Source organism: Oryctolagus cuniculus, chromosome 8 (genome assembly GCF_964237555.1).
Source record: "Oryctolagus cuniculus chromosome 8, mOryCun1.1, whole genome shotgun sequence".
Lineage (NCBI taxonomy): Eukaryota > Metazoa > Chordata > Mammalia > Lagomorpha > Leporidae > Oryctolagus > Oryctolagus cuniculus.
The window spans coordinates 72,925,361-72,939,779 of NC_091439.1; the positions used below are offsets into that span (position 1 = coordinate 72,925,361).

General features: G+C 34.7%; 1 protein-coding gene across 3 annotated transcripts in view; it reads right to left on the bottom strand.

Moving 5' to 3' along the window:
• The window catches only part of GRID2 (glutamate ionotropic receptor delta type subunit 2), a 1,616,513-nt gene that overhangs the window by 1,297,848 nt on the left and 304,246 nt on the right, over window positions 1-14,419 (bottom strand). For all 3 annotated transcript variants that reach the window (XM_051819556.2, XM_051819557.2, XM_002716957.5), the window contains exon 2: window positions 7,208-7,363. In XM_051819556.2, coding sequence (XP_051675516.1) covers window positions 7,208-7,363 — 156 coding nt within the window. The remainder of the gene's footprint in view (window positions 1-7,207; window positions 7,364-14,419) is intronic.

Sequence of the window (14,419 nt, forward strand, 5' to 3'; positions counted from 1 at the left end):
CATGAAACCCTGGTGTAAATTTTGTGCAAGTGAAAGGGTAGTGACTTGACAACACATTTGCCCTTTTCAATTTTGATAAAGATAACAAATAGGGCTATAATATTGGGCTTTGAAAAGCATGAATCAACATTGGAATGAAGATCAAATGAAGGACTTATTCAATTTGTTTTGTTATATTGATTCATAAACACACTCAAATACATAACACATAGATATGCACATATGTATATATGGCATATATACATGCTATATGCATATAAATATTACACATGCATATAGTAAACTTATATAGTTGAAATATATATGAAAAGTAGTATATATAAATTCATATATGCATTTGAATAGTTAATGTAGAGATAAAATTCCTTTAAACTGGACAAAATCATGTAGAATTCAAATGTTAGGAATGGCTGAAATCATTTATTCATTAAAAGATTTAGGGAAATTACAACAACAATACCTTTCTCTGCAAAGTAACCCAAGTGGACTAAGTTTAAAATATGAATTAAATCACAATTTTATCCTTAGAGATTAATAATGTGGCATTGCTTGAAGCATTATTTACTGAGAAAGTGGTCTGAAGTGAACTAGGAAAGAAAACAGTTCTGTTTCCAGCCTTTCCCCAAATTCTTAAAAGAACAGTATTTCTTCAGAACACTCTTCCAAAATAACTTCCTGGATCAAAGAAGTTTGGAAAATATTTAACAATATGATATCCTTTGAGAAACAGTGGATTTTTCTTGATGTCCAGTGGATTAAAAATAATCCTTACAGGCTCCTTCTGTGGGCTGGCAGGGGGGTGGGGGGGGGGGCCACCCACAAACAAACTAAGGAGTTTAGAAGACTTCAATTAATTCCTAATTGCCAGATTCCACTCAAGAATAGGAAACATCTAGAAAGATCCATATCAATTTTTTTATTTTCATACCTAGATCCACGTAGTTTTGCTAATAGCATGGTTTTTTGGATTCAGTTGGTTTGGCGCATATCTGTTTTGAGATTTCAAGTAAGCTAAAAGATACTGAACCTCTCTGTAACACAGTTTCCTTATTAGGAAAATTAGGAAAATACCAAACTTGTGGTGTACTATAAGAATTAATACAGGTAAAGTTTAACTTGACATATTACAGACCTAATTCTGTGATTTAGAAATAAATTTGCATGTATATAAAAAAAAACACTGAACCAAATTGAAATTTACAATTCCAAACAATGAATTTTATTGAAGAAATAACTATAAAAGGATAAAAACAGGACGTGGTAACAGACAGAATAAGGCTGATGTGTCAGCTTCTTATCCCATTTCCTGTAAAATATGTCCTATTCTCATTTTTCTTAAACATGTAATCCTCTTCTTGTTTTTCTCTATCTTATCCCTTCATACCTTCTTTAGTTTTACAATTATGAATTAGTACTCAGACTAATTTCAAAGTATTCTTTGAGGTATTTGAATGAATGTATCAATTCAAAAGTATAAGAATATTTTTGAAACTTCAAAATAATACTATAGAAAATATTTTCCTTACTAGGATTGTTCTGATTTTGATTTCTATAACTGCTCTCTTCCACTTTGCCCCCGCACACAAATGCATTCTGAGAACAGAGATCTATTTACCACTTTGGACAATATTCACGACATATAACAGATATTTTAAGTCCTTTATATCTTAGAATATAGCTTATGGATTATGCTTAAGCTAATCTTACTATCATATTACATTAGCCCATCAAAGACAAAACAGCAAATATGTTTTGAAATGAGGCATGCATTCCTCAGAAAAAACACGATATCTTATATTATTGAAGAAGTGTTGAATTGGAAATTCAAAACTACCAATGACCAAGTTTTTAAAGTTAAAATTTGTCCCACTACACTTGGAAGGAAAATGTGTAAAGCATAGAAAGATAACCTTTTAAACAATCATGTCTGAAATAAGCTTAAATACCATAGATGATGCATCTTTTAAAGCATAAAACTTTCCATGAATTCATTTCTACATTTGACCTTCATATCTATCATGCTCCTACAATATTCTGCCTCTCTGCAACTGAAATCCATTGAGTTATGACTCAGTGCCTTATTTATTTCACTGATTGTATTAAGCCTACACAAATCATCAGAAAGCTTTAATTTGGTCTCCACAGGCTTTCTGTACTTCCCAGAAATGGTAACAAGGTATTTAAATCCTCCCAACCCTAAGTACACATGTTGCAACATCACTACTATTTACCAAATAAATTACCCTACAAATATAATTCTCATCTTCCTGTGCTGACTAGCATTACTAGCCCAGAAAAGAGAAAAAAAAAAGAGGAAAAAGCATTTCATTCTCTAATATTTTTACAGCCACAGGATTAAAGGTTCTGATAAAGAAAGAACAAGTTGGGAAAAAATAATGATCATGTCTAGGCAGATAAGGTTAGACTCAGAGCTATCTATGAGAACCACAATACTAGGAGTAGAGGATGTTTGGAAGGAAATATCAGGGAGGAATGGAAATTTTCCGATAGAGCCATATAAAGGTGCTAAATCCTTATATACTCTATTATTCCTAAGATGCATTTGTATTAGTAAAAGAACCCACAGACCATAATTATAAACTCATGTCATGATTATACAATAAACACATAATCACTGTGACTGCTATGAAGTAGATATGTATCTCCCATTTCCATAAGTGAAGCTGAGGCCCAGAGACTCTAGATAATAAGAAATGGGGAACATACAATCAAAGGTAGGTATGGGGTTTGATGGCCCATAAACATAATTTCTATGATCTTCTAACCCGGTTAAAAGGTATCAAAGGTGAAACTTACATACTAGATCATATGTCAACATTTTGAGTGTTCAAAGTGCCATATGGAAAGCTAATGGCTAAAAGAGATTGAAGAAAGATTTTTGAAAGAATTCTATGAAGGAGGGAAAAAGAGCAGGTGCACATACAGGTCAGGTCTTAATAGGAAACTACAGAATATAGGCCAATTTAACCATCTAGGACTAAGGGCAACCAGTGGAGAACACAGCATTGTGCAGAATTGCAACAAAATGGGTGTAACTGGAGACCAGTAAGCTTAGTGAAATAAGCAAGCCCAACAAAAGATAAATATTATATTTATCAAATCTGTGGTAATTATAGAATAAAAATTTCTCTAAAATGAAATATAGAATTAAATTAAACATGTAATTTACAGTAATTGACACAGAATATAAATTTCTCTAAATAAAACATAGAATTAAATTTCTCTAATTTGTGGTAACTAACACTAGAATGCAAAAAATGCGATGCGATGTATATGAGTAATACTGATGCTAGGCCGGCACCGTGGCTCAGTAGGCTAATCCTCCACCTTGCGGCGCTGGCACACGGGGTTCTAGTCCCGGTCGGGGTGCCGGATTCTGTCCTGGTTGCCCCTCTTCCAGGCCAGCTCTCTGCTGTGGCCAGGGAGTGCAGTGGAGGATGGCCCAAGTACTTGGGCCCTGCACCCCATGGGAGACCAGAAGTATCTGGCTCCTGCCATCGGATCAGCACGGTGCGCCGGCCGCGGCGGCCATTGGAGGGTGAACCAATGGCAAAAGGAAGACCTTTCTCTCTGTCTCTCTCTCTCACTGTCCACTCTGCCTGTCAAAAAAAAAAAAAATACTGATGCTTTAGGATTTGATTGTTTATAGCCCTTTTCTACACTACTGAGGCACACTGGTTTTTCCACTTGTTGAATTCTTTATTTAGTGGAAGATTAAGCTTGTGTTTATAAAAAATGTCAGCACAAAAAAATTAAAAGAAAAATAAGAAAGGAAGGAGGAACAAGGCAGGGATGGTAGAAATATGATGTTCTTTAAACTGTATATATGAAATACATAAAGCGTGTTCCCTTTATATAAATGAATAAATAAATAGCACATTAGTTTCTTAAGGCTTACTTTTTAACGTGAGTGATCAATTTTAATTCTGTTGAAAACCATTTTCTAAGCACATGAAAAATAAGGTGTTGATATTAAAATGCCAGCCTCTTCTTTGTTGTCAAATTAAGCAATTAAACTGGCACTCTTGAAACCTGGATATCAGTGATACTGATGATAGTTTTAAAATTCTGAATATAGTGAAATCATTGTTGATTTGTCAACATAAACTATTTTTATGAATATACACTGAACTCTCACTATAACTGCAGAGTATAGGTAAATGTGGTTTTTAATTTAATAAACCATATACTCAGATACCTTAAGATATACGATTGATTCTCTTCCTGAGTCCGTATCAAACAAGTCTAATCAAAAACTGAATTACGCTACCATGATCATGCACTCTATCTACACAAGCAGAAAGAGAATAGAAGACAGTGGTATACTACTGCAAGAGAAGGCATTGGAGGGAGAAAGAATACTTCACTGACAATAAAATAACAAATCTTTATGTTCTCTAAGTGGAGCTTTCACAGATAGCTCCTAAAGACTCTTCTAAATAACACAAGATCCAGAGCAGCACATATTGTTATAATATATATTTTATCAGGTAACTTACACAACAGCTCATGATTTTAGATAGTGAAGTAAAAAGACCTCTGAGCAAAAAAGCTATAAAATTATGATATACAGGTCTATAAGAACCTAAATATCAATTTATGAGTATTAGAGCCTGTTATGTTAAGAGTGTGGTATTGAATGGGATACAGGAAAGTCTTACAAAACAGGAGAGCAGCAATAAGACACAGGGGGTGGGTGGAAAGAGTAAACTGAGCAATATGCATCTTCATTAGTATTTTGTTAAAAGTCAAGTTACAAATGTCTTTAGAAATTCCATTTCTTTTGTAAAAAGTAGATTTTTAAAAGCTAGAATGCCTTTTCCTTTCTGCTGTTAACACCATTAAAAACAGAAGTTACAGGCTGAATGCAACAGTATCAAGCAACTTTCATGCTTTAAAAATCCACAGCCTTCTCCCACTACCTGTATACTGCATTGTCTCTTGCAGTCATGTACTAAGTCCTTAATTTGCTTTGTTCTCTCTCATTGTAGCTGGCCCGATTTGTAACACTACTAGACTGATTTGAGTGCTCAGGCTATTATAAATTCCAAAGTACTGCAGTAAGACATGATAATAGAAAACTTCACTGTCTTTGATGTCACAATTGAGATTTTCTCCAAATTACTTCCACAGAACATTTAAGAAAACAATATTTCTGCATTATTTTTTGTTCTCATCCAATTGACTATTCCTCTAATTTTGTCAAACCACTGCTAAACAAAGAACTCTACAAAGAATTATTTTTACTTCATTATAAACTTAACCAAAATCTAACTGGTAAAACAAATTATTTCCAGAGCTTCTGGAATTTATTTCAAGTTCATTACTCAGGGCAGACCATGAACATAACCAGCCTAGAATATCCTGCTAGTTTCAAAACAATCAGGCAAACTGTCAAAGGCTCTTCTTTCTTGACAAATATCTGGTGGTCTCTATCTAGGAAACTTATTTAATTTGTCAATTTGCTTTCCGTGCAACAAATTCTTTCAGTCACTACGGTTCTTTTCAGAAAGATTTTTGCTTCCAGTTTAGCTAGCAGAGGAGTGGTTATACTGTGTACCATTTTAAAAAATAATTGATTTAATTAATTTTTAGATTTACTGTTTAAAATGAAACACTTATCCCAGTGTTCTAAATTTTATCCTGTTATTGTTAAAGATAGTTTTGCCTAAAAGAGTAGTGTTAGTTTATAAACACAGTATTTTTTCACTTCATTCATTTAAAATAAAACGCTTCAGATAACCTGTTGTCACATCCCTTCTCTAACAGAGGTAAATATTTGTAAGTTCCACAAGAGCAAGTGCCATTGATCATAAGTATATTCTGATAAATGTTCCCTGCATATCAAAGTGATGGAATAGCAAATGAAAATGACTCACTTGCATATATGTATGCCTATTTTCCTTACCCCTTCTGTGTTTACCTTTAAAAATATTCACTGCCAAACTCTACTACATCTAATACCAGTAGGGCATCTGCCTTGTCTTCTGCCAAATGTTATTCACATTTTTAACAAAGCAAATGTTCCATTTGACAACATAAATTTTGTACTCATTATCTATAGTCTAAACACATTATCACAATAAAACATAAAACAGATTAGCATTTTAGTCCATGCAGGATATATGTATAAGGGTAACATACACAACAGAAAATTACTCCTTACAGTTTTACAGTTTGGCAAGTTCAAGATCCAGGCATCAGCAGATTCAGTGCCTGCTGTGCACCTGTCTTCTACTTCATAGATGCCATCTTTTTGCAGTATCTTCTAAGGGCAGAGGGGTGAATAAGCTCCCCGAAGGTGATTTTATTAGGCCCTAAACTCATTCCTGAGGAAGGAGTCCTCACGACCTGTCTTCCTCACCTCTTCTATCACCTGCTATTACCACAATTGGAAGGAGGTTTAACCACAAATTTTAAATGGTATAAACAGCCAGATCACAGCAATTAGTAGCATAAAATCTCAAGAACAAGCACTTTATCAGTTAGGGGAATAAATCTTTAGTTAGATTAACAGCATCAAACATAAAATTCCATTACTGTAATATCTTTCAGAAAAACCTTCAACATGAGATATGATCATTCCACTGTAATAAAAATAATTGGTATCTGTGTTACTTTGTTCCCATGAAAAGCCAATTCATTCAATGGTTCAGCAGAATGGGGAAAAGTGCTTTAATACTTGGTACCTTGTAAAGAGTAAACAATAGATAGCCTAGATCAGTTATGTTAGGATTCCAGGACAAAATCTTTGATTTATATGTAATGTCTAAAGGGTTTCCTTAGAGCAATACATTTGTCATGGGTACACCTGAAATGCCATTGCAAGTTGTAACAACACTCAAGACAGCAGTTTTCTGAGAGAAGTACAACAAAAAAATCCTGGTAGAAAGTCATATTTTTAAGGAATATTTCAATTACACTGAATTCATAAAAACAATTGCAAAGATTGTTATTATAACGATTCACTTTGCAACTCAGTAAAAATAGTAATACTCTATACTTTGCCCTTTCAAAAGAGGAATAAGGTCCAACATCTATAAAACAGCACTCCCAAAGTAAAGCAAAGCCCAATTAGCAGCAACACATATATGTCCTTTTAACAATTTTTGATAACTCTAATTTACTGTCATTTGAAATGAGTAAAAAAAAAGTAAATGCATTGTAGACTGCTGATGGGTCTTACCTTCTTGAACTGCTTGAAAAGGGTTGTTGCCATCCACAAATGTCACTGAAAATGTGATTTTTTCAGTCTGTAAGATCTCCTCATTCTGGTTGAGGTCACCAACTGCTGTGCGAAACACCTCATCATCCTTTTTGGCAGATTCATCAAAAATTGCTCCTAGAAAGAAGTGAATGTTGCCATTAAACAATAACATAAATTATCTGGCACACCCTCTGGAAATATGCCAAAGAGACTAATGTATTTGAAAAACGTATACTTTCACTTAAAGCATGCACTTTATTTATTACTGAAACACACTGTACTGGAAGCAGTATGATGGCTGAGCAGGAACATAGTTTCTTCTTCCAAATGGAAATGATGAATAGCACATCAAAGCGTTACTGCAGGGAGTGCAGGGGAAAGACAATATAATAGGAACGAAAAGATTTTGCAGGACAAAGTGGTTGATACATTGGATGTCTTAGATCATTAGATCTTTAGGAATTCATTGCTTGAAGATTTTTTTCTAAATAACTGGGAGATAAAACTTGGGAAATTTTCTGAGCATCTATTTACAGATTATGTAGGAATTGAACTTATGATCTCAAATGCTTTTTCTACTAATCCCCTTCCTCTTTTCTTTCTTTCTTTTTTGAAGATGTTTGCTGTGTTTTTCAGTAGTAAATCCAGTAATACTTATAGGGGAAGGCATGTTGCTTCAGCAGTTCCGCTGCTAGCTGGGACACATGCATCCCATATTGGAGTGCCTGGGTTTGAGTCCCAGCTCTGCTCTCAATTCAGCTTCCTGCTTATGTGATCCTGGGAGGCAGCATTACTAGAGGAAGAAGTCAGGCTCCTGCCAGCCAGGTGGAAAACCCGGGCTTCCTGCCTCATGGCTTTGACCTGGCTCAGCCCCAGCTACTGCACGTCTGAAGATTGAAAGAGCAGTTAGCAGGTCTGTCTCTTTCTCTGCCTTTCAAAGAAATAACTATAATATTTAATACATTTTAATAGAAAATTTAGAAATTAAATGTGTCTGGGCAGGGGGATGGAAAAATGTTTCCCAAAGAGCTAAGATAAGTCCTACTAGATACTTTGGCATTTGTCACTATTAAGAAAAATATGTAATAATTGTTGTAACTAACTTTTATTGATGATTTGTCAGCAAGGTATTAGTCAAACTCATCAGTAATAAAAACAAACTATTTGCTAAAACAATCTTATACCACAAAAACAAAGCTAGAGACATCACAATACCCAACTTCAAGACATACTACAAGGCAGTTATAATCAAAACAGCCTGGTACTGGTACAAAAACAGATGGATAGAAAATTGGAACAGAATAGAAATGCCAGAAATCAATTCAACCATCTTCAATCAACTTATAGTCAACCAAAGAGCAAAAGCCCATCCCTGGAGAAAGGACAGTCTCTTCAACAAATGGTGCTGAGTAAACTGGGTTTCCACATGCAGAAGTATATAGCAAGACTGCTACCTTACACCTTACTAAAAAAATCCATTAAAATGGATTAAAGACCTAAATCTACAATCTGATACCATCAAAACATTAGAACTGGGGAAACCCTGCAAGACATTGGTATAGGCAAAGAAATCCTGAAAAAGACTCCAGAGGCACAAGCAAAGCCAAAATCAACAAATGGGGTTACATCAAATTGAGAAGCTTCTGTACTGCAAAAGATACAGTCAGGAAAATGAAGAAGCAACCTACAGAATGGAAGAAATTATTTGCAAACTATCTAACTGATAAAGGATTAATAACTAGAATATATAAAGAGATTAAGAAACTACATAACAAAATGACCCAGCTAAAAAATGGACAAAAGACTTAAACAGACATTTTTTCAGAAGAGGAAATCAAATGGCCAACAGACACATGAAAAAATGTTCAGGATCACTAGCCATCAGAGAAATGCAAATCAAAACTACAAGGAGGTTTCACCTCACCGCCATTAGAATGGCTTTCATGCAGATATCAATAAACAACAAATGATAGTGAGGATGTGCAAACAAAGGTACCCTACTCCACTGTTGGAAGGAATGTAAACCACTATGTAAAATAGTTTGGAGATAATTTAAAAATCTGAATATAATCCCATCAAATGACCCAGCCATCCTACTCCTGTGAACTTACCCACAGAAATGAAATCAGCAAATAAAAGAGCTATCTGTAGTCCCATATTAATTATAGCTCAATTCATAATTGCTAAGACATGGAACCAACCTAAATGCCTGTCAACTGAAAACTGGATAAAGAAATTATGGGATATGTACTTCATGGAATACTACACAGTGGTTAAACAAATGAAATCCGATAATCTGCAACAAAATGGATGAATCTAGAAAATATAATAATTAGTGAAATAAGCCAGTTCCAAAGGGACAAATAGCATATGTTCTCCCTGATCTGTGAGAACCAACAGAACACCTAAAAGAAACATGAAAAAGTGAAATTGACACTTTGAACAGCAATGACTTGATCAGCACTTGTCCTTGTTGTGTCTGATGAGGAAGAGTTTTATTACTATCATTTTGTTTTCTTTCTTAATACCATTGGTTGAACTCTTCACCAACATAAACTTAATCATATATCCATAAAGTCAAATGAAAAAATAGATATTGGTTAAAAATAAGAGTGGGAATAAGAGAGGGAGGAGGAAGTTTATAGCTATAAAATTGCATAATTCTGCATATGTTTCTATAGACTTACTACAGAGCATACAGTTTAAAACTTCCATGGGACCATAATTCCAGTAAGCTGGGTGGTAAAAATGCCACCTTAAATGTTAAAGTGATCATATTAAGTGTTAAAGTGATCATATAGATAGGATTAAGTGATAAAGGGGTCATCTAAAAGATCAAGTGTCTGATAATAATAGAATTAAAAAAAGAGAATGTTCCAACATGGGAAACAGTCCACAAAGCATACTCATAGAATGACATTGGCTTTAAAAACACATTTAAAAATTGTAAGGTACTCTGGTATGACTGAAAAGCCCATGAGAGCATTTCAGGCATTGAAAGCCAAGACACTGTGGCAAAAAAAAAAAAAAATAAAAAATAAATCCTACATGAATGAGACCCCAGTGGAAAGAAGAGGCCAACAAAAAAGGATGTACTTTTCTCTGAAGGGAGGAGAGAACTTCCACTTTGCTTATGGCCCTGCCTAAATACTGATGGAGACTGTGGGATCAAAAGGCTTCCATAGCCTTGACAGCCCATGTCAAGAACTTCAGGTGATCACCGATGTCATACCAAAGAGTGCTACTTGTTAAATTAACAACAAGAGTCAATGTGCACTTACTTCCCATGCAGGACCTCTGTCCTAAATGAGTTGTACTATGAGATTTAACTGTAAAACTTGCTCTTAATCAGATTTTATACTTCGTGTGTGCGAGTGTGCAAATAGTTATCTTTAGTTAGTTCAGAGTTGGTCTTCCATGCATAAAGTTAATCGAAAATGAATCTAAATAGGGAATGGGACTGGGAATGGGAGAGTGAGGAAGAGGTGGGGAGGGAGTGTGGGGGGTGGCCAGGTATAGTGGAAAGAATCACTATAATCCTAAAGATGTACCCATGAAATTTATATTCATTAAATAAAAGGTTAAAATATAGAGCAAACTATTTGGTTTCAACTCCTGAGTATCATTTATTAAGTATAAATACATGACCTTGAACATGGTTCTCAAGGTTTTTTTTTTTTTAAGATTTTATTTAGTTTTTGAGAAGTAGAGGTACAGACAGATAGAAGGAAAAGAGAGATCTTCCTTCCACTGGTTCACTCCCCAAATGGCTGCCACAGTTAGAGCTGGGTGATCTCAAGCCAGAAGCTTCTTCCAGGTCTCCCAAGCAGGTGAAGGGTCTCAAGGACTTGGGCCATCTTCTACTGCTTCCCCAGGCCATAGTGGAGAGCTGGATCAGAAGTGGAGCAGCCAGACATGAATGGGCACCCATATGAGATGTCTTAATCACAGGTGGAGTCTTAGCCCACTACACCAAAGTGCCAGCTTCAGTACTCAAGCTTTAAGCCTTATCTTCACCATCTATAAAGTCTAAAAGTAGCAATATAAATCTGTAAGAGTTATAAGAGTTATTGTATGTGTTAAGGTCATCTACATAAGCTGTAATTAAATAAATTCTCAATAAATGCTAGTCGTTTCTTCCTCTTTCCTTTGTATGCACTGTGATTCACATAATGGATAAACCCTGAGGGAGATTAGGTTAATTGAAATAAATAAGTCACAGAATGAAAAATATTGCAAAAAATCTCACATCTGTGTGAAATCTAAAAGTTAAGCTCAGGGGTAGTGCTTGGTGCATCAGTTGGCTGCTGCTTTGGATGCCCAATCCCACTTCAGAGTGCCTGAGTTTGGTCCCAGCTACACTTCCAATTCCATCTTCCTGCATGTAGCAGGTAATGGCTCAAGTAATTGATTGCCTGTCACCCACACAGGAGGTTCAAATTGAGTTTTGTGTCCCTGACTTCAGCCAGCTGAGCCCGGGCTGCTCTGGAGCATTTGTAGAGTGAACCAGTGGAAGGGCGATTTCCATCTCTCCAACTCTGTCTCTCCATCTCTCTCTCTCTCTCTCCCTCTCTCTCTCTTTCTCTGTTTTTCCACCCCCATCTCTATCTCCTTTAAATAAATAAAATAAACACAACTTTAAAAACACAGTTGAGGTCACAAAAGCAGAGTAAAATGGTAGTTGTTAGAGAAGTAAGCAAAAGGCTAAAAATTTAAAGTTATGGAAGCAATAACTCTGAAATGTATATTGAAAAATCACCAGGTACTATCACACATACACATGGAGATGCATACAAAACCATGAAAAGTGATAGATCTTCTAGTTTGCTTGTTTGTAGTAATTATTGTCCTTTGCATATGAATATAAAAATAAAAATATTATGCCTTAAAAATATACATTAATAAGAAAATACTGTAATTGAAACATTGGTTAATATTTCACATTAATTTTTCACAATGTAGAATCTCATTTGATCTTTCCTTAAAAACAATGTGGTGTATAGAGTACCAAACATCTATAGTGATGTAAATTAAAGTTCAGTCCAAGAAAAATGCATAACATCTCACAACAGGGGCCAGAGGCCTGGCCTCCTCCTGATTCTAATATCACTGTTTTGAATCATTGTAGGGTATTGCCATCCAAGAGTGTCCCTATGAGAAATAAAAGAATTTTATGGGGATCTTGAGTTTATTGCAGATCTGGGGGACTCTCCAACAGGGCTATGCAAGGTTTACTTGCATTATTCTGACTCTTTCAGCTTTAGGTAGACATGCATTATAAAATTGTTTATGAATGAATTATAAACATTTGAGCCAATATACTTTTATTTTCTGAGATGAACTGAATGAAATCTCTCCAGACAAAAGGAAACTTATATTCCAGCGTGTAGAACGTGATAAAAAATATTGTCTATATACATACACATATACATAACTTTCCATGAGCACATAATATTCTTTATATTTATTTATATGAGAGGCAGAGAGACATATAATAGAGATCTCCAATTTGCCTGTTTGCTCCCCAATGCTTGCAACAGCCAGGACTGGGTTGAAATGAGGAGCCAGGAATTCAGCACGGGTTAACCCTGGGTGCCAGAGAGCCAACTCTTTCAATCATCATCACTGCTGCCTCCCAGGGTTCTCACTGGCAGGAAGCTAGTATCTGGAGTGGCGCTAGGAATAGAACCTGGGCACCCCAATATGGGATTTAAGCATATTAACTGGCATCTTAACTGTTAGGCTAAATTGCCCATCTTCCTAGTGTATTTCTTGTCAAGTATATACATTTTACTGTATGCTTATCACGACAAAATAGTGTGCATACAGGAAAATATTTTACATGCATAATTACAAAATAGATACTGTGCATGCATATTTAAAGCAATACTGTGTGCATGCACATATCTATGAAATATATATATATATATGGACACACATTAAGAAATGCATCTAAATATCTGTATAGAAAGACATTTTTACATTTACCAATTTAATTGATTTTAAACATCTGTGACTAACCCAAGCCTTTTAGTGAAAACAGATCAGGATATGAAATATTATTAGAATCAATCCATGATAAACCATGTTGAGTTCTGGCAATGTGGCAGGTTGCAATTAACATCTCTACCCAGAGATGTCCTCACCATGGGAAGATGATTGTTAATTTTTGCTAAGAAGGAAGAGAGTATCTATCATGTTTACTGTGTTAACCAGCTTTCTTTTATCATTGTTCTTTATGTTTCCATGAATTATACAAATATTTTGACCAATGTCCTCAAACCCTTTTCTTCCATTTCCTATGTATTTTGAATATCTGCATATGGCTAAACGCATGAAAGAATTGGATGATGCATTCTTAAAACTCACATATTGATTTATCACTTATAATTATGCTACTATATATTTATTACTCAAAATAACAATATTTTGTTAATATAATCAAATGTGTACAATAGTTGTAAATTTTATATCTATCCTGTCATTTTTGTACCTTAGAGTATTCTACTGAAATTAAGATTTTGTGAAAATATTTATCTTGCTAATTTAAGCCACTTTCTAGTTGATAATTCTTATTTAGATTAATCATTACATTAAAATGTAATACTATCTGATTTGGATACATGACTTTCTTTAGCAATTCGTTAGGAAGTATGATAGGATTTTCCTACAATTGGAGTTGAAATAACCTTTTAATTTCAAGCCAGATAATCTAAATATCTGTTCAGAAAGAAGCAATATGCATTTATAGTGAGATGTTTCATCTTGTCCTGGATTCTAAATAGGTATTTTAAAAGAAGAGTTTCTGTTCAACCTTGTTTTATAGCAGGTGATGTTATTGACTTCTACTCAGTATTGGTAATATATTTTTAATGGAAACATTTTACTATTACCTGACAGAACACTTAATATTGCCTTAAACTTTAAACCTGGTTTAATAAATGGTAAAAACCTGCAACAATGATAGCAAATTAGTCATTTCTGGCTAAATTAAGATATACTGAAAGGAGATGCACAAAAGAAACAGTTCATCTTTCTGCAAACAGCAAGAAAGTGTACAGAAGAAACAGTTTATCTTATTGCAAACAGCACAGCCAAAGAACAGGAAATCTCAGCCAACGCTTAAAATCCCAGATATTTATTTCCTTTTCTCTTCAGATAACAACCCATCTTAAATTTGGCTTTTTACCA